The 22,055-nt window shown below is 32.6% G+C and overlaps 3 protein-coding genes across 3 annotated transcripts; 2 read left to right on the top strand and 1 right to left on the bottom strand.

Moving 5' to 3' along the window:
- On the top strand, positions 1–2,296 carry LOTGIDRAFT_74879 (hypothetical protein; the record flags this gene model as incomplete). Its single annotated transcript, XM_009064347.1, has 6 exons — positions 1–87; positions 346–472; positions 918–1,055; positions 1,363–1,481; positions 1,651–1,871; positions 2,200–2,296. Coding segments are annotated over 6 exons (789 nt in total), but the record flags the coding sequence as incomplete, so codon positions are not given.
- Positions 2,297–10,054: 7,758 nt separating this feature from the next.
- Positions 10,055–12,698, top strand: LOTGIDRAFT_128639 (hypothetical protein; the record flags this gene model as incomplete). The annotated part of the gene is made up of 6 exons (XM_009064410.1): positions 10,055–10,150; positions 10,677–10,803; positions 11,008–11,145; positions 11,604–11,722; positions 12,067–12,287; positions 12,464–12,698. 6 exons carry the CDS (start codon positions 10,055–10,057, stop codon positions 12,696–12,698), a joined length of 936 nt encoding a protein of 311 aa, XP_009062658.1.
- Positions 12,699–14,882: 2,184 nt separating this feature from the next.
- LOTGIDRAFT_235285 (hypothetical protein) lies at positions 14,883–17,935 on the bottom strand (the record flags this gene model as incomplete). Its single annotated transcript, XM_009064409.1, has 8 exons — positions 17,844–17,935; positions 17,385–17,543; positions 16,769–16,907; positions 16,358–16,481; positions 16,045–16,132; positions 15,684–15,764; positions 15,341–15,432; positions 14,883–15,050 (listed from the first exon to the last, which is right to left on the bottom strand). Exons 2-8 carry the CDS (start codon positions 17,521–17,523, stop codon positions 14,883–14,885), a joined length of 831 nt encoding a protein of 276 aa, XP_009062657.1. The 5' UTR covers positions 17,524–17,543; positions 17,844–17,935.
- Between the last annotated feature and the right edge of the window lie 4,120 nt (positions 17,936–22,055).

Here is a 22,055-nt window from a genome sequence, read left to right as displayed (position 1 = left end):
ATAAAGAAAATAGCACTCAAATTACGAATCAAAAATAAACTTGCTAAAGATGTGTTAGCGGAGTTTTTTGGAACTTTTGTGCTTTGCGTAAGTATTCTTCGGCAATGTTTATATTATTTCTAAAATTTTACTTTTCTCGTCTTCTTCCAATTGGGCCCCAATGGCTGGACGCTTGCTCATTAGCCATGGGTTCGATAGCGTTTGATTTTTCAATCTCTGACATGGACAAGACAATAATTCGAGATCTCGTGCGCAACAGGTTGTGCACGTTAGTGACTCTCGACAGTTGTAAATTTTTAATACTTTGTAACATTTTGCTTGTGATTTGCCTTTTTTTATTTCCAGTCTTTTGCTATTGGTGCCAGTTGTCAGTATGTATTAACCAGACAGAAATTAGCCAGTTTTTTAACATTAAATTTGGCAAATGGTGCTGGATTAGTGTTTGGTGTTTACACCGCAGGTGGCGTATCCGGTAAGTTTGTGGTCGTGGATAGCCACTTATTGTGGTCATGTATTTTGTTATTTGAGTTGCTAAGTACCTTTTAGACTAAACATTTCAATGTTAAAAATTTGTAACATACATTGTATCATTGTATATGCTTGTTAAAGTTTACTGTATGTGAATTGAAACGTTACTTACATTAAAGGATGGAGTAGCATAATAATAGGTTTTTTTCTAAACACTTGTACTAGTAATAGTGCTAGAATTATTTGGTAACTAACGCGACTAAAATTTAATTGAGTCATATGACAGCAGACACTTTTATTTTAAGACATACCGGATCAATGCCAATGAAAGAAGATTGATTCCACCCATGGTCTTGCGTGGATGTCATTGCATTCTTAAATTCTCGCTGTGCTTCCAAACAATGGAGAGATAGATTACATCATTACATGCTGCTGTATATTACTTTAAGGGGCCTCGCTGAATCCAGCCACTACTATCGCACTGTGTCTCCATGGATTAATGGATTGGTATAAATTTCCATTTTATACGATAGCAGAATTAGCAGGAGCATTCTTGGCAGCTGCTGTTCAATATGGTGTCAATTATGGTATGATGATTCTTATTTTACTTGACTCAGAATCAGTTTAAGGAAAAGTCACCTTCTTTTAGTGATGATTAACATCAGTCACTAAGCTGTCACTAATTATTGATGGCCGCATTGTGAGCAATTCGTGCCATTCAACTTGAAAAGCTTGATGCTGCTCTTTCCTAAGACCTTGCTGATGATCTTCTTATGAACCATCTCAATGGATATTTCTACTAATTGATAATAAGACTTGCAATATAAGACTGTGAACGAGCAATATCCTCATAAAAATAATCGAGTATCTGATGGATATTTTCTTTTTTTCAAGATATGTTAAATGCTTATGATGGAGGGAATAGATCCACAGAAGGACCAAATGCAACGGCGGGCATGTTTTCTACTTTCCCAAATCCAGATGTTTCGACTCTAAATTGCCTCTTTGATCAGGTATGTAGATTTGATACATTAGCAGGTTTGTTCGTGAAGGGCATATGTGTGATCAGAGACATCAATGTACATATTTGGGGCGGTGTAATGAAGTTTTATTATACTGATGAAAAGTGCCATAGCTTGCTGAAATCGAAATACATGTACACTGCTCTATTTTATGTTACAGATATGGGCAACATGTCTACTAATAGTGTGTGTATTCGCAGTTATTGATAAAAGAAACTTTATGCCAATCGACAAAGGGTTGCTACCACTATCGTTAGGAACAATTGTGTTCGGTATTGGTTCATGTTGGGCAGGAAATTGTGGATTCCCTCTAAATCCTGCTCGAGATCTAGGACCACGTTTATTTACTGCTATAGCCGGATGGGGAATCGAACCATTTAGGTAAGGTTATCAGAATTAGCGTTGTCTGTACCGCGAGGGTTACGTTAAGGAAAGCTATCTGAGGAAACGAGTAAAAAAAAAGTTTACTTCATTCTAGTTCATTTCAACTGGTTGTACACATTTTCATGATTACAAAATGCATACTTTGTTTCGCATCGTGTCATTGCGATGCACCGATTCACTTACATATGGTGCAGGAACTAAGTTAATTTTTTTTTTTTTTAGAAAGTGCACTATTTGCCAACCGAGAAAATGTATTTACTGTTTTTACCTCTTAATTTACCATATATAATACGTTTTGCTTAACGTTTCTGTTCTGTTATTTTAGTCATAGAAATTATAACTGGTTTTGGGTACCAATAGTTGGTCCCTGCATAGGGGCTTCTCTCGCCTACTTTGTTTATATGTTGTTTATTGAGTTACATTGGGAACCAGAAGAAGGTGAAGAACCAGAAAAGGCAGAAACAATCAATGTTAATAATCATCAGGAAAAAATAAATAATCATGAAATGCAAGGGTTAAATAATCCTGCGTTTGTTAGGTCTGATGGTAAGATATTTATATTTATATAGAAATCGCTCAGCTTTAATCTAATCAGCAAGAGATGCTCTATTCAGCCCTGATATTATTATCGGTCGCAATCGTTTGCCGAGGCAGTTTAGTGGAATCGTAGCTAGATAAATGACCTCTATTATTTTCTTAGTTGGTCGGTCTTTTGACTCTTTTTATATGCCCATACGATGTCGTTGGTCCCTATATGTTTGTTCACATTGAGCACTCAGGAAGGATATTTAGAAATGTGTTTGCTTTCAAGAAGATTTGAACCAACGGCTCCTTGCATTTAAAGTAAAAAAAAGATAAGGATAATAACTTGTAGGACCAGGACCACCTTGTCCTTGGCCAAACCTCCTCTTGGCATTGATCTTTCCCGGATTATCGGTACCCATTTACAGCTAGGTCGACTGGAATTATGCGTGAAGATGATTTATTCAAGGACATCGGACACCGACCGAGATCGGAACCCATAACCAAAATTTGCTCAAATTATTAGTTATTTCATACGACTGACCGACTTGTATTTTTTTCATTCAGAATTTGCATTGAACAACAAACATTATGAAGATAAAGATAAAGAAAACACGTGATAAGTTGCATCCAGACAGAACGTGTATTAAAATTGTAATATGACCCTATTTACGCCTGATTTGTCAGCATGTTAAAAGAATCCGCTACTAAAAGACTTACTGGCCTTTAAAGTTCAGAGTAGTAGAATTTATAAGCATATACTGCAATGTTAGCGACATTGGACATATTTTAGTAGTATTGCGTTGACGAAAAGATTTAAAATAAACCTTTTCTTTTACGTTGAACAGTTGTAACTTTTTATGATAGAAGGACATTTCTAATGTGGGCGTTATATGAAATGGCTTCTGTGTGATTTTAATTATCTTATCATTCATGATATCGTGATATTTGTATTTGTTAAACCATAATTCGACCTTGGAAATTAACCGTTATTCCGCTGTAACTAACCACAACAAATTGTTTAGTAGTCGAAACATGATTCGAGTGTTACCTAATCCGAGGTTAAAATACTAGGAGAAGTTGTACACATATCTATAGTGTTCATAGATTGTTAGACTTTTATTTGAGATACTATTGGTTCGGTTTTATTTAAGTTACCTCCCGTGCAAAATTTGATAAGAAATGTCAGCTATAGCTTTATATAGTAATATAGTTTTGTTGATCGTTATGTCCACTGTTTGTTTAATGATAATGCCTAATCAAGGCAAAGTCAGGTTATTAACTGGGATGGTTCGCTTCTGAAACCGTATGACGAACATTATATCACAAACTACCAAAAGAAACATAACTGAGTGAGACAGGTAATACATGGTTCCTCAAGTGTAACTATAAACACTTTTTATCCAAACAACTGAGAGTGTAAAAGTGGGATGTCGTTTGATACCACAGAGTCAACCCAGACCCCACTGGCGACTCTTTAACCATGAATGTGTTGTTTTCAGGGGATACGACTTTTACTATCTAAATAATGTTTCTCTGTCAGCTGATTTCAATTTCATATATTCGAACTATTCTTTAGAAGAAGAATCTGGCGGAAAGTTCTTTTGCTATTGAACAGTCACTTCACTAATATGATCAGTTTCAATATCTGCTTGTGTGAATATTGGTCATGTGACGAATGTGATGACCGTCTAAACTTCTACTTTGATCACTGGAGAACAGATTTTAATTTTGAACAGTTATATAGATTGCTATAAACTGGGTTCTACGCAAGCCAACAACTGGAGTTTTACAACGGCATCCAGATATTGAATGGTCGTCTCTTCCAGAATTGTGCTTAGTTTCTTTATGAGCTAGTAAATTAACAATAAATCAGTGTTTTGACTCAAAGTGGCATTGAAAAAAATACACGTGTATATATTATTCAGTATATAACATTACATGTATAATGTTGAAAAAAGGGCAGATATATTAATTAGAGCTCAGAGCACCGGTATATATTTGATAACCAATCATTACTGGTTTGTACAACTGTGTAATTAGTAGTCAGGGCTATAAAATTAACATTGTGTTCATACAGTCTATTAAGAATTCTCATAATCATTATTTATTGAAATATGTATACTATGAAATGTATCAGTATATATTATCATGTTACGAACAAATTTAAAAAAAAAAATATATCCCTCTAATATTGCCTATAAAAACGCTAATAGAATCATTGAAGGATGGCTACTAAAATATGTATATCTATTTGTATGTACTTTGAAATTATGGTATTTGTTTCTGTTTGATTATTATAATAAGCATGGAATGATTTACTTGAATGTTATTAGTGACGTTGATAAATTGGATAAAATAGATGTTGTAAAGATATACAAAAAACTCGCAATATGTCAAAATGGCAATCAAAATTATGTCATGTAATATAAGCGGTTTGCGTAACAGTAAAAAACTCGAAAACGTTTTCCACTGGCTTCAAGAATTAAAATACGACATCTACTTTCTCCAAGAAACACACACAATTGAATCAGATTTAAAGGTATGGTTAGAAAAATGGAATATTGTTGAACTGTCACATTCTAGAAATAACTCGACAGGAACAGCTATTCTTAGCAATGTTAGCAATAACCTTAATATAATTGAGTCTTTTAATGATAAAGGGGGTTATTTAACATTCTTATAGTGGAAATTAACGATAAAAAATATCTCTTATTTAACATGTATAGTCCAGTATTAGACAAAGAACAAAAAGGTTATTATGAACGTATAAAGAAAACTCTGGCAGAAATCTGTGAAAGATATGAGGATATATGCATAATTTTAGGTGGAGACTTTAATAATGTACTAAGGACAGAAAGGGAGGTAACTATAAAATAAAAACACATGGAAAATCTGCTATTACAGACATAATGAAATATTTCAATCTATCAGATATATATAGGTGTAAATATCCTGAAAAACAAGAATATACGTGGAGACAAAAACATCCTCGCTTTTTTCAGAAACTTACCAGGATTTTGTTAATAAAGTTAAAATAATTGCATGTCCTTTCAGCGACCACTCGGCTATTTATTTAGAAATTTTACTTGAAAAGATGAAGAGAAGAATATTCAATGCGTCATTAACTAATGACCCGACATATGTCTAATAAAAAGCTCTATAAATCATTGGAAACACGAATTTCACGACAAAACTGATATGAATGGAATCTGGGACTTTTTCAAAACGAAATATACAAATTTTATAAACAATCGTACTCTAAATCTACTCAAGACAGTGATATTGGCAAATTTGAAAAAAATTTCAAATTTGACCTGTTAGAATACAAAATCGATTACTATGAATGCGTGAGTGCAATTAAAAGTTTTAAAAAAGTAAATCGCCGGGAAATGACGGATTGACAATCGAATTCTATGATAAATTTTGGCCCGATATTTACCCATTTGTTTTGAATTTGATAAATTATAGTTTTGAAAATTGCATACTGTCAACTAGTCAACGACAATCACTTATTAAAATAATTCCAAAAATGAATAAAGACAGATATGACTTATCTAATTGGAGACCACTAACCTTAATAAATGTTGACGTGAAAATAATAAGTCTCTCAAACCGTTATTATGTAAACTTATAGGTCCAAATCAAACAGCTTTCGTCCCAGATAGACACATTCAGGGAAACATAAGAATAATTGATGACTGTATACAATTAGCTAGGAAAAGACGTATTGTAGGTTTCTTGATGGCTTTGGATTTTTCTAAAGCATACGACAGTTTAAGTCATAAATTTATGATCCACATTTTGAAAATATTTGGGTTTAGAAAAAATTTCATCAGATGGATTAAAACCTTATACTCAGATATAGCATGTACTGTATTTCATAACGGGCTTACCACACCCAGTTTTCAAATAGAAAAGGGTGTAAGACAGGTTGATCCTATGTCAGGAAATTTATTTACTCTAGTTATTGAAATTCTTATAAATGCGATAAAATCAGATAAAAAAATCGAAGGGATAAAATTTGGTACCGAAATGATCAAGATAATTGTGTTTGCGGACGATATCTCAATTTTAACTAGAAATTTTAAATCCGCAAGACACCTGTTTGAAGTTTTGAAACTCTTTAGACTTATATCAGGTTTGGAAATAAATATGTCAAAATCTGAAGTATGGAACCTAAATAGTGATGAAGAGGATTTAGAAATTAAATTGAAAACTCTTGGTTTAAGAATCTGTAGTAGGTCAATAAAAATATGCGGTATAAATTTTGCAAATGACGAAAATATAGTAAATGAACTTAATTTTGAAACTGGAATCACTGAAATATCTAATATTATTGGGAACTGGAATCATAGAAATATCTAATATTATTGGGAACTGGAATCATAGAAATTTAAGCCTTGGTGGAAAAATTCTAATTATAAAAACCTTTGTTATACCTAATTTGTTATACCCGTCCTTAAGTTTGAAATTACCAAATGAAATTATGAACTCTCTTAACTCTATTATTTATAATTTTCTATGGAACGGAACAGACAAAATAAAAAGAACTAACTTATGTCAAAAATATGACCTAGGGGGAATGGGCATGATAGATATTATGGAAATGAATAAATGTAGAGCGATATTCTGGATTAAAAAAATAGTCAAGTCAGACAATTCACCCTGGAACATTATCTGTAACTTTACATTGAAAGATTTTAACGGTAGTTTACTCCCTTTTTGTAATTATAATAAGAAAATAAACACATCAAGCATATTCTATATTGAATTATTCAGCAATTGGTACGATATGTACACAAAATTTATTGACGTTAATATTCAAATTCAAAACCAAATAATCTGGAATAATATTCATATGATTATAAACAACTCTCCGGTTTTTAATTGGGAACTTTATAACAAGGGATTAATGTTCGTAAGCAATGCAGGTAAATATATTTCCGACCAAAAAAAATTTATACTTTTAAACAGTTTAAAATTAATAGCAAAATCTTTAACTTCAAAGACATAATTGCATGTAGAACAAGTTGTAAATAACAGGATAAGCAATTCAAATCAACTTAATATAATTTTGAAGAGTATTTATTCAAAAGATATAGCTGCTATAAAACCAATGGACATTTATAATATACAGATAGAATCAAAATATATCAAACCAAAAGTTTTTAAGAAATGGGAGAATTACCTCGAGTGTCATTTTGATGACGAAGATATTAAAAATATATTCAAACTTTTAAAGATGTCTATTAACAATATCAGATATCAATGTTTTCAGTATAAATATGTTTATGATATTATATTGACTAACACAAAACTACTAAAAATATCTAAGAAGGAAAGCTCCTTATGTACGTTCTGCTCCTCTCATGTTGAAAGCCTTAATCATCTATTTATATTTTGTTTTTACACCCAAAGAATTTGGAGTTTGGCTATATCTCATCTTAAAACTTTGAACATTGATTTTAACCCTAAAAACGCGGATATTCATCTAGGATTATATAAAGACATTTTTAAAAATGAAAATACTGTGATAAATTTGTCAATAATATTAACAAAATATTTTCTATATAAATGTAAACTAAGAGAGACACAACCCAATTGTAACGAATATATTAATTTTTTGAAACATAGTATAGAAATTGAATGTAAAATAAACAAATTTTAGTTTATATAAAAGTATGTATTTCCTCACATATATTTATAAATATTGAATATTAGTAACATATGTCGTTTTAAAAAATATCTTACTACTGATTACTTAGTATACAAGTACATTATTTTATGAATCATAGGCATAAACACTGAAACTGTTGTGTTATAATTGCCTACCTATCCAACTGCTAGTTAACTGCCAAAGCGGATCAGCAACGTGTTTATTGCATAACATCCTCTGACAATAAAATTTATGCACTTAATTTTAGCCTGATTTAGCCCCTAACGCTTTCACCTGTTTCCCAAATTGAACATTTATCTATGAATGATGACGTCATTTCCCCCGTGAATGACTTTTTAAAGTGGCTACAGAGAGTCTTTTCTTGACCTTGCAGCACCGGTGGTATAAGTGTGTAAACCCGGAAAGGGACTATGAAGAGAAGTAAATGAAAACCATCGATCTGGTATGAGCCTTTGAAAGTTTTCAGATAGCCCTTGTAAGGTAAACCTTATCCATTTGAAGAGATCGCTGGACAAGTGGCGTTCCTTTACATGAGAAACACAGCGTGCCAGTTTAGACAACTGCAATAGTTAAAAAACATGAATTGAGATCATGTAGCGGTTATATCTATAACGGTGAGAACGGATTGATTTGTCACGTGTAAGAAGATATATTTTCATATTAAATTACTGACCTAAAACCCAAGTAGGGCCAATACAGCACAAGTAAGCTCCCTGTATTTCGTAGTAAAGTATCAACTTGCTGAGTGCATAACACATGGGGTGTCTATGGGATGGGGGTATAACACTATCATCCTCCTGGGTCAAGGCTTTTTCATACTTTCTATTGTATCGAAATTCGAACAGTAGGCATCTTTGATGGGACCAATAGACTTATCCGATTTCTTACCTCAAGGCCAAAGGTAATCATTGTCGTACATTTGTTACAAAGTTCTTAAGATGTTTTAAGATTTACATATCTGTAATACATAGCGTCTATATTAACCTAATTTGTTTTATGTATTTGGGTAAAAGCCAGACCCTGCAATCGGCAAGATCTTGCATTGTAAATATTTATCTTTGAAGTGCTTTAGAAGATAGCAGACAAGGTAACATACGCACGTTGAGTAAGAACAACTACAACCATCACCACCATGAATTATTTGGCCTCAAGCATATATATTTCTTCCAGAAATTTGACTTTGTTTTTTGGCGTGGTTATTTTTCACCGGAAATTTGGTATCATTTTATCGAATATTAACCAAATAGGTATGATTTTGTGTGTATTGTTGGGATCTGGAATGAGATCGACTTTGGAAGAACGCCTTTTTATTTATTTATTGCAACCATCAGTTTTTGTCAGAAATCCACAGTATGAGATCCCGGCAAATCACGGGTTTCATAAATTAAATCTGGGATAAGTTCAATTTATGAGTTACTGCCCTCCACATGGCAAATCGATAAGCGGATGCAAATTTCAAATTTATTTAAAAATGCATTTTTTTGCATATGTTTAGCTGCTGAATATTCAATCATCACAAATTCAGAAATTACATATTGATTTTACAATAGAAGAAGAAGAAATGAAAAACTTCATTTTTTTCTCAACGATTATTGTTTCATGGCGTTTTTTATAATGGAATACAAAGATTTTCAATGTCTTGTCTTTGATCATTCTTTGAATTATCTTTAAGTAATATTTAGCAATTACACCAAACTTTCTCAATTCCACAAAAATTGTACCTTCGTATGTTTACTCGCTAAATCAGCATCAACAAATGAGAACAAGAATTTTTCTTGATTTTTTGATACAGGTTTTATCTGGTGGATGAATACAGCTTCGGCAATTTCAGGCCAATCCATCTAGAATCATGCCTTCCTGTGTCCTGAAGTTTTTGTGAGCAATGGATGGACATCCATTTATGTGGGCGTATAAAAAGGTATATGCTATATAAGAAAATGTATGAAACTACTCAATACTCTTTGTGCGCTGTGCAAGAATGAGCATCATAAAGAAAATAGCACTCAAATTACGAGTTAAAAATGAACTTGCCAAAGATGTTTTAGCTGAGTTTTTTGGAACTTTTGTGCTCTGTGTAAGTATTGATATATATTTCTTTTTCAATCGCTTGTTATTTTTCTTAAATAAAATCCGTAAAAAATTTTTCACTTGATAACTTTATGATATCATTATCAATCCGAGTTCGAATAATTTCTTGCTTCAATTTAAGCTGTATCGCATCACAGTTTGCGACTAAAAATACCTCTATAGCGATAGAAATATTTTCTTTGATAAGCCAAAATTGAAATTTATCATGAAGATATGCAAATCAAATAAAATTGTATATTCTTCATAAAAATTCTGCGAAATCTATCGAAGAAACAGCAGCTTGTATTACCTCAAGAAACTAACGTCATTTGCGAGATCAACTGAAACATTTTAAATTGCTACCGAATTTTTATGAAATGCGAATCAAAATTAAACTTGATAAGACAATACTAAAATTTAGTGATGTACATTGCTACTCACATTTTTCAATCTAAATTGAACCCTGGAGAGATCCCAACCAGATTTTTATTTTTTGTACTTAAATAACGTTCAATATTTTTTTGTATTTCCAGTCTTTTGCTATTGGCGCCAGTTGTCAGTATGTATTAACCAGACAGAAATTAGCCAGTTTTTTAACATTAAATTTGGCTAATGGTGTGGGATTAGTGTTTGGTGTTTACACTGCTGGCGGTGTGTCCGGTAAGTTTTATGGTCGTCTTTATTTAGTTATTACAAACCGTGGAAATATGTTTGTATTTCTAGAGTGATACTTGGTATCGGTCGCATTGTGACCTTCAAAACCTATCGATCCTCATCTGATATGTTAAACTTGATCTAGACGTAATACAGAATCAATCATGAAAAAAGTAATCTTATTTTCAAATAGCTGTATATTATTTCCAGGGGCCTCGCTGAATCCAGCCACTACTATTGCACTGTGCCTCCATGGATTAATGGATTGGTATAAATTTCCATTTTATACCATAGCAGAAACAGCTGGAGCTTTTTTTGCAGCTGCTGTTCAATACAGAGTCAATATTGGTATGATGATACTTACTCTTCTCCTTATAGTGTCCTGCTCGGTGTAACGAAATATAAACTTGCTTTAGCAAGTAGGTTATAGGTCCTCCAGTCGATCTGGCTAAATCTGCAAGAAATTGGTGATTCGAGTATAATCTGTACCATCGCTGTATGTATTCGATTTGAGCGCTTCCACGACTGCAAAGTCGCAGTTGGTAATCTGTCATATATATTTACAACATGAGCCTTTCCATACTAATCCGATGGGATGCGGTGAATCTAGTCGACTGGATCTCAATTGACAATTGATTGACAGAAGATCTATTTGCACTACTTTATTAATCAATTTGACCAATATTTTCAAGTATATGTCATTCTTGCGTTTTATCAATGTGCTTATTCATTGATAATTGCAACGCTACGCAGAAGACCAAATGTGCCAGGAAATTTGTCATTTGTTATCTTTTCCTTTTTTCAAGATATGTTGAATGCTTATGATGGGGGAAATCGAAGCACATATGGACCAAATGCAACGGCGGGCATGTTCTCTACTTTCCCAAATCCAGATGTTTCGACTATGAATTGCCTATGGGATCAGGTATGTAGTTGTTTGGATAGATCTGATACTTCATGCCATTTTTTTATTCTTAGTTATAGAAGATACTCTCCTATAGTGAAATGTGCACCACATTGTTGTAAATGTAAAAATAGGATTTAAATTTAGTGACAGTATACTCTGTTTTTCCTTCCTATATCAGTTTAAAAGACAACTAAGAAAAAGAAAAAAAAAGAAAACTACATTCTGTGTATTACGAATCCAACATCTAGTCATCTTAATGTAGGTCCCTATGTATATCAAATGTATCTGTTTGTTTGGGGATTTAATTTCAATATGCACTCATAATTCAATTATGTTAATGCAATGCGATGTTTATGTTTTAGATTTGGTCCACTTTTCTACTAATAGTGTGTGTATTCGCTGTTATCGATAAAAAAAATTTCATGCCCCTTGATAAAGGGTTGCTACCCATATCGTTTGGATCTATTGTCTTCGGTATTGGTGCTTGTTGGGCAGGAAATTGTGGATATCCTTTAAACCCTTCTAGAGACTTGGGACCACGTTTATTTACTGCTATTGCTGGCTGGGGAATTGAACCATTCAGGTAAGGGTTTCGGGGTATTTCATTTGAAATCTGCTCACAAAGAGATAAAAATAATTGTTACCAGGATAACAACTTAGGTTCATAAGGATCCTTTCTACCAGCTGAACATTGGCAGAAGCTATTGTATAATTAGATATCAAATAAGCCACATATTATTGTTCGGTTTTTCCTTTTAGCTACAGAAATTATAACTGGTTTTGGGTTCCAATAGTTGGCCCTTGCATAGGAGCTTCTCTCGCATATTTCGGATACATGCTGTTTATTGAGTTACATTGGGAAGCAGAAGAAGGTGAAGAACCAGAAAAAGTAGAAACCATCAATGTTGTTAATCATCATGAAAAAATACATAACCATGAAATGCAAGGGGTGAATAATCCTGCTTTCCTTAGTTCAGATGGTAAGCATGTTTAGATTATAATAAGCGTTCAACTACGTATCAAGTCCTTCATAGGTTTGACAAACTGCAGACCTCGATTTAAGTTTCATCTTAAGTTATTATTCAGTGCTGACTTTTACCTTCATTTGACATACTGTGATTTTCCGTGTAGACTTATACATTCATTTGACATGATTTTATTATTCAGTGCTGACTTCTACCTTCATTTGACATGCAGTTATTATTCAGTCCTGACTTTTACTTTCATTTGACATGCTGTAATTTTCCGTGCGGACTTCTACCTTCATTCGACATGATTTTATTATTCAGTGCTGACTTCTTCTTTAATTTGACATGATTTTGTTATTCAGTATGGACTTTTTCTTTCATTTGACATGCTGTGATTTTCCGTGCAGACTTATACCTTCATTTGACATGATTTTATTATTCAGAGCTGACTTCTACCTTCATTTAACATGATTTTATTATTCATTATGGACTTTTGTTTTCATTTGACATGTTATTTTTCATTGCGGATTTTTAATTTTTAAAGCTGCTAGATCTACATGAATGTCATATTTGCTATTAATTTTATGACTGATATTGGCTTTTGATTTTTTTCTTCAGAATTTGCAATGAGAAACAGACATCATGACCATGAAGAAAAATATCACGACGTAAAATTGTGATTGGCTGTATCCAGTATATAAAACATTATAATATGACTTACATTTTATTTGTCAGTATGTAATTAATCTAGGCTGAATATTCACAATAGATCTTGAAATAAATCACATTTACAAAGAACAAGGGAAGTAACTCATATTAATTATTTTCCAATACCAAGTTCAATCAAAATCCTTCATTAATTGTGTCTTTTAAAATCTTAAAGAGGTTTTCTATTTGTATTTTCATATTCGTTATATGTATCGGGGACACCGCTAGCATCAATTTGTACCATTCCAATTTCAGACAGATGTCTTCGCGATTAATGACGTCATCAAACGCTAAGTTTTAGAGTTATAACAATCCCTTTCAGTTATTTTTAATATGCTGCTCGCTATACTGATAAGGCTTCATCCCTGGTTGACAGGTAACGTATTCACTAAGTTTCATCAAAATCCGTCAAGAATTGTGCAAAAAATTGTGGTGGGACCGACAGACGGACATGAGTGACGACAATAATGGCCGTATAAAATTAGTTTTACGTTTGCGAAATAAACTCCCATGAAGCAAGGAATCTTCAAGAAATATAATATGACTATTACGCCACAGAATTGGTTATTGGAGTTCATTTTAGGAATGCAGATGATCCAGTTGACAAGGTGAAATTATGCCGTCAGAACTTTTGGGATGTCCATCGTCTCATCCCAGACACAGTACGGAAAACCGGCATAAACTTCCTGAGTTTTAGGATCTGTCCAGTCTTGGATTGCGGAACCAGTACCAATATTACCCTGTAATAAATGAGCAGAAGTCGCGTTAATCTATATCTGAAATGATGAGAAATAAAAATGTTTTCATGCATTCACACATGCAATTCCCCATTTGTAAATTTGTTTGTGACTGATTTTCCTTCCACTTATAATAATATTCGCTCCAGGAATGGAGGACGAGAGGGATTAATTACTATTTTACCATGTAATGTTCTCATTCTACAAAGTCATATTCTTTCAATTGACTTAAGAAGTTCTTATCAAATATAAAGGTCAAGCTCACTGGTCGCCAGCTGTATTGACGTCAGTTATAGATACGAGTGCACTCCTTTGCCGGATAACGTCCCTTCCACAGAATGTAAGATTAATGGATTTAGTTGCAATATAGAGGACGTTGGTTAACAATGAGGATAGTATCAGGCGCATGATGCGTTTGAGCGGTTCGCTTCAGCATTGCTAATTAGACATCCTATCAAGGTGGGCTTGTCAACAACACTCAATTACCTTGAGATCTATTTGGCACGTGGCGACGCCAAATCCAGCACATCTTCACGGTTTGTATCTTCAAAGTCTTACAAATAGTAAGTCTTGCACACTGGATGATGAACTGACAGACTCTTAAAGGTACGAGTTGCGCCCCTTATTTCATCATAGATAAAAAATAATCAGCAGATACAATACTTTCCCTTGAGTTTTTTTTAAAATTTAAAACCCTCCCTTTGGAAAATCTCCAGGGATGCGGGATTTTAAATATAATAAAAAAATTATCTGTCGTGTTTAATTCTATATATATTGGTATATACAGAGTGCAATTATTCTAGTTTTTTTTAAGATAATTTTAGGATAGAATACCTCTTTGTCAACAGCAATAATAACTAATTCAATAAAATCTTTACTTCTTATCATAATTTCTGTTATAACCTTCTTACAGGCATCTTCAGATTTCCAACCCTATAAAGCAATTATCTTCATAAATTCTACCTTAAGTTTCAGATAAACATCAAAGTTGCCACATTTGTATCCTTTTTCCGTTAAATTCTGCTATTTCTGCACTGAAATAAGGTAAGGTTGGTCAGATCAATGCATCCTGCTATCATTAGATGAATGGCAAACAGGGATGCAAATTACAAGTAAAAAGTGCCGTACATAATTTCTATTGTTTTTTCTCGAATGATTCGGGTTTGGATGATGACCATCATATCTAAGAAAGGATTACGGCTTACGAACTGAAAGAAACCTACCATTCTCAAATAACTGACCACTCGATAAGCTGGACAATGTTTGAGTATTAAATCACCATCTCCAGAACAACATGCTGCCCCACCTTCATTATCTATAATATAATATGTCACATACTGTATTCGAAAAATGGCGATATTGCCAGTACACAATATCCGAGTGGCTATTGGAGTGGAGTTTGGATTGTGCAATTGTGGTGAGAATTAAAACAGTCAATGAAGACCTTAATAGAAATTTCAAATTATTACCAACGACTGAGGCATCATAATTATATCCTCTTATGATGGCTAATGAGGTATCTAAAGTATAAAACACAATTCTAGACACAGTATATCTAAGCCTTACCAGCATATAACCCTGCGCCACAGATAGCACTATCACCAACTCGACCAGCTTCCTTACCACCCATTCCACTTGTAGACACACCTGCATAGAAAAATACATCATTAGAAGCTATGACATCAGATTTTGCATCAGTATAAACCCGAGGGTCACGAGCCAGAGAGGTTAGTAAGGGGGCTTAATTTTGAAGGAAACTTTGGAACATGGATTCGTAAATTTAATGAAAAAGTTCAATAATAACATATTGTATTGTACTTATCATATTTAGATTATAATTATAAACTAGAACAATTTTCTGATCGATATACCTCCAATGAGTTGAATGTATGCGAGTGATGGCAACAGAATCGACAGCATGGCTTACCTACTACAAATTCACCATTCAAATAGCAGATAAGACCGAGAGTATCGTGCCCTCTAGGTTTACTATTATTTGGATCTAATTTTTGTATCTGAAATAAAAATTATTGAATTCATTTATCATATCCTGAAAATAATTACCAATGAAGCAGTAGTAAATTGTATGTTGAGTTGGTATATCTAATGGCACAGTGATATCGGGTGTGTGGGAAAGGCGATATGGGTTGTTATGACAGAGGCTTTGCTTTGATAATATTTTGCCTTGAAAATAAGACGGTAATTTCATAAAATGTATTTTTTTACGATAGTTTTCTTACCATCAAATCATGATTTAAATCAAAGCCATGTTTAACAGCGAATTGTTGTGCACCCTGGGCTGTTAAAATACTGTGCGGAGATTTATCCATTACTTTCCTTGCAACTGATATAGGTTTGTTAATCCTGGTAAGAGAAATAATATCTTTTTTACAGCAACGAGTTTTGTGTGTACTTTTATGCTTTTTGATTATTATAATCAAGGCCGTAAATAGCGTAGAGGCAAATGCACAAAACATTTATAAAACACCTTTCGGATTTGTCAAAATTGCATCATGAAACCCTTAGCTTCGGGGGACTGATGTGGCTCAGGTGGCCCTTAGACCTTCGCAAAATTATAATGCGAATTAATTACAGCTCTGTCTACGTACGGATTACAACTTAATTAATGATGTGAAATAGAGGAGAAGTACCCTTGAATTGCTGTGACCGCTCCATAGTCAAGATTTCTACCATGCATTATTGCGGCATCAAGTTCCAGGAAACCATTTTTATTTCTGATTCCACCACACCCAACAAAATATATACCATAATCTGAATTACTCTCTATCTCTATAAAAACAAAATAGTTGTTGACTAGCTCAAAGTATTTGGCGGAGGATGGGGGAGGGGGGGTCTGCATTGACCTACCCAATTTGTCCGGCCTATTGATTGTCCCCCCCCCCCCCCCCCATCCCCCCACTTCTCCAACACACAAACACAGTTCAACAGCATTCACCACCCACCGTGGAACGTGGGAAACTTACAAGCCAATTTCGGTGATCAGAATGTTCCCGGCTCGTATATTATGTGTGTACTGAAATAATCAATACGTTATCCAATTTATTACTTTATTTAATCAGTGAATTATCGGCTTATTATGTAATGAAAATCAATAAGTTGTCGTTTGGAAATGGAAATCGAACAGAACGACATCGCAGTCCTACAAAGAACTTTGCCTGATTATGATCATAATTAATTGACCGTCACCACCGCCAACTCACCCTTAATCTGTACAGAAGGTAAGGAACGGGATAGGTTTATACTTACTGTTTATACCCGTTTCAACCGCATCAATACACACATTATCGCCTTTACTCTTTTGTATAACAGTAGATGCATGTTTAACAGCTTCGAATGAGAATGGCCAAGTACCAACAATTCTGCAAATTTGTTCTTCTTTAGCCATTTTGATAATGTAAAATACCACTAAATAAATTGAAAACATAGATCAATATTTTTGTTGTGCATTTTTATAGTTATGCTGATGGAGTCATCTGATACTTTCAAAGCTTAGAGTGAGCCGGAATATTATGGCTCACTTGGATATATAAATGTTTATCTTGGATATTATGGGTATAACAGTGTTTCTGTGATACTCGTTGTAAATCATTTAGTAGGGAGTCACCTCCCTTAGTTCAGTCAAATCTGGCAAGATGTCTTTTATGTTTTATAAATACCATATTCGCCGATGAATTGATCTGAAATTAAAATACACTAGAATCATACCTAATTGATCATCATAATATTGAATTTATTCGATGTTTGTCTAATGAACAGCAGACAAATAGTTAAGTGAGAATTTAAACATGTCAATGGGCACCTGATAAAATGAGTTACCTCCCTTAACTCATAAAAAAAATTATAATCTAGTGCATTCTGGGCAAGTCCAAGACGGAAATGAAGATTGTTGTCAAATTTATTAACCTGTCAGAACTTCAAGACTTTATTTCCTGCTGATTTTTAACCGAAACGCTATAGTGTTTTATGAATGTCAGAAGAACTGTTTATTTCTACATATTATTAATCAGTGAAAATTAAAAAATGTCGATAAACTTACAGAATTAATTAAACATATGTAAGTATTTTGATTTACTTTTGTTTTCTCTTCTCATGGCCTAGTTTTAGTGAGTGGTGCAGTGGAGTAGTTTTTAATATTTTGTTATATCCGGGTTTTATATTTTCAAAGACGATATTTATTTGGATCCTGTTTGTTTTGTATAAGGAATGGATACTATATATGTATTCTGTTGACATTCTGGGTGTAAGGTAAGGTCTATGATGAATGGACATGTGAATGTAAAAATAAAGCCAAAGGTGGGGGTCTCCAAGTTTGTGACACTGATCACTGTGATTTCTGAATTTGATTTTGTTTGTCATTCATCATGTAGACTATAGACTTGCATGTTGATTATCATTACAATTATGTTATAATGTGGTTGTTGTAGGTAATAATGTTTTGCCTCGTGTCGGTTCGTCCATAATTTGTTTGTGAACACAATAGAGACCACAGTTTTTAACTAATTTTAATATAATTTGGTGTGATCATTTATATTGATGAGATCTTAGACAAATTTGAAATTGACGATCATTCGATGAACTTTTTTTGAGTTATTGCCCTTGACTTAGGAAAAAACGTGTCAAAATTTGTTTGTGAAAATAATAGAGGAGACAGTTTTCATCTGATTTAAGTGAAATTTGGTGTGATCAATTTTAATGATGAGATCTTGGTTGAGTTCAAATTTGACGATCTTTTGTTGAATGGCTTTTGAGTTATTGCCCTTGACTTAAAAAAAAAAAACGTGACAAAATTTATTTGTGAACAGAATAGAGACTACAGTTTTCAACTGATTTAAATGAAAATGATTTGATCATTTATAATGATGAGATCTTGGTCAAGTTCAAAATTGATAGTTTCAATTAACAGTTTCTAAGTTATTGTCATTCACTTAGTAAAAACACATCCTAATTTTTTGTGAACACTATAAAGACTACAGATTTCATCTGATTTTATGAAATTTAGTGGAGCCATCTATTACAATGAAATCTTTGTCAAGTTTGAATTTGACAAATTTTCGATGAAGTGAATTTGAGTTATTGCCTTTGGCTTAGTAAAAACACATCAAAATTTGTTGCTTGTGAACACAATAGAGATGACAGTTTATGTCAGAAGATTTTAATGAAGTTTTGTTTGATTACATCAACAATATCTTGGACAAATTAAATTTTTGGTATGATTTGACATAGATTGGCAACCACCAATTTATCAGGGAAGTGTATGTTGCTAGGCAACCACTTGTTTTGTTAAGTGTTTGGAATGCTTTGTTGGTATTCCATTGGATTAGGGTATAAGTATCAACACAGTATCTTAACATGGAATCCCCCCTCTTTCTGAAACGTTCAAGGTTTAAGCATTCATATTTAAATTTCTAGGTGTCATTAGTGCTTGGTATTGCCACAATACATAATGTATCATATAGACTATAGCCTTGGCTTATACTTTCCTTATACTATACATACATATTGCGATATGTGCATATGCACAAAATATAGCATTTCCATCTCTTTTACGGATGTAATTTTCAGATTATAACGAAATTATTACTAGTAATATAGTATGTAGATTTACTGTTTTCGTCTAGGAATTAAATATTTTATCTGTTGAAATAGTGCGCAATACGTCAATTGTAGACAGATATAGAAATATTAAGACAAAACCTTAAAAAGACATCTTGATACTCTGAGTTTCATGCTACCAGTATGCGATCTTCAGACAACTTTCCTATTTTCAGCCTGCATCTGATGTAAAGTTGTCTGGTATGCCCAGTATTGCCACACAATATGCCGAACATGGCATGTTGTATTGCAATGTATAGATTCATATTGTGTTACAACAATTCACCATTATCACCATTGTCAGTGTTCTTTGTAATTACACAATAAAAATATCTTTTTTAGTTAGACTGAAAAATTTCATACTGTTTGATTGATGGCTTTATCAACAAGTGTATCTAAATTGATGTTCAACAAACATTCATAAGTTGTGCTTTGCATTTGATTGTTTGTTATTTATTGTTATATTTGATATTCATACTGGTAACATCATTTAAAAGCTCATATGATATTTATTGATTTGATGTAGATAGATTAAACACAAGTTAAATATGATGTGATGATACAGCTTTTAAATTTATGTGGTATGATTACAATTTATATATATACAATCTAATATATATTTCAGATCTAAGCCTTTTTTTTTATCAAGTCACATTAATTACTGTCATTTTTTTCATTGGAAATCAACTAATTTACAATGATTTTGATCCGATTCTATTTTTTGAGTTATTGCTTGAATAATTTTTATCCCGTTTTCAATATGACTTGGTAGGTTTATTTAAATTGATGAGATATAGGGTGGTTTCAACTTCTACTTTTCAATTAATGAATTTTGAGTTATTGCTTTTAACCATTTGTACATAGACTATACAATTTGTTGTTACGGAATCTTTTCAGATGACTGCTCTTGTTTAATTTTTTGTTCCAAATCAACAACCCGATATCATTGTGATATATATACAGGTATAACTAAAAATATTGATAAATCAGCTTAAAGTTTTAGTTTATAACATCCTCATTCTATTCTATTTAAAAGTGTTTATAATGTTTCTAATCTCAGCTTGTTTTATATTATAACTATGAGATATCTGTGATATAAATGAGGCTTTTATTTATAGTTTAACATAGTTTCCTATAAATGTTGCGGTCAAAATAACCTTATTACATGTCAAAATATATATAAAGATAATTCAAAACTGAACATTTGCTGTCAATGTGTCTTTATCATATATGGTTAAGAATGCCATTCTTATAGAGTTTTGATTTGAAAAATTTGCATTGGAAGAGTCTATGTAAAAAAAAAATGTATGTTAAAAGTGAATAGATTGCCAATAATAACAGATTGGCTTTAAGGTCAGTTATTATAAAAAGGCACATTGTGATAAAAAGGTAATAGTCAAAGAATAAGGATAAATAACAAATATTGTAAATTGAATAAAATAAATAAACAAAGAGTAAATTATAACAAAAAATTGTGCTCCTCGCTTCGATATGTCGTTCAAATCTTATAAAGAGTAAATTAATAAAGATTAATTAGTGATTAAATAAACGACTTTTGCTATATTCAAGCCTTTATAATTGGACTATAATTAAATTGTTTAAAATAATAACCATCTATTACTGCTGTAGAAATACTAGTTATTCATATTAAAATCATCATCATGACTATAATATAAACAGGATTCTTGATTATTAAAGATGTTTTATAGAGGTTTTTTTAAACTTTTTATGTGAATTGGGGACACTGATAGCATCAATTTGCACCTTTCCAATTTTCAATCAGACAATGGTGGTTCTTGCTATTCCAATAAGCTTAACCCTTCTAGGACATCATTATTGAAAAAGCTGCTTTTGTGAAAGTGACCTCATAAAGCTTAATTTTAGTGGCATTGCAAGACCTACAGATGTTTGACCGAAGATTGGAATGGTGCAAATTGATGCTATCAGTGCTCTTGATACTCATTAAAAATCCCTTTAATATTTACTTGCAGACTTCATATTTGACTGTAAATTTAAAATATGGAATATTGGTCATTAGTGTTAAGTATTTAGTGTGATCAAGGACCTACTAAGTTTGGGTTTATTTTTAGCTTTAGGCTAATTAATCCATCAAACTCTAATTACCAAACTGATTTTAATTTTAGCAAAGTGACAAGGAAAAGATAAAAAAAAATTAAAATTGAAACACATCAGTGATCATCATGGCTAGTGAATGGATTAAGTTAACCATATTGTATGTGCTTTGTTATACTGTGTATTGTGCCACCTTACATACAGAACATAAACGTGGTGTTGATGAAGAAAATGGATTACCACAGGATGTAG

The sequence above is a fragment of the Lottia gigantea genome (assembly GCF_000327385.1).
Source record: "Lottia gigantea unplaced genomic scaffold LOTGIsca_62, whole genome shotgun sequence".
NCBI classification, from domain to species: domain Eukaryota; kingdom Metazoa; phylum Mollusca; class Gastropoda; family Lottiidae; genus Lottia; species Lottia gigantea.
The sequence above is the reverse complement of the archived record's forward strand: the minus strand, read 5'-3'. Positions and strand labels throughout refer to the sequence as shown.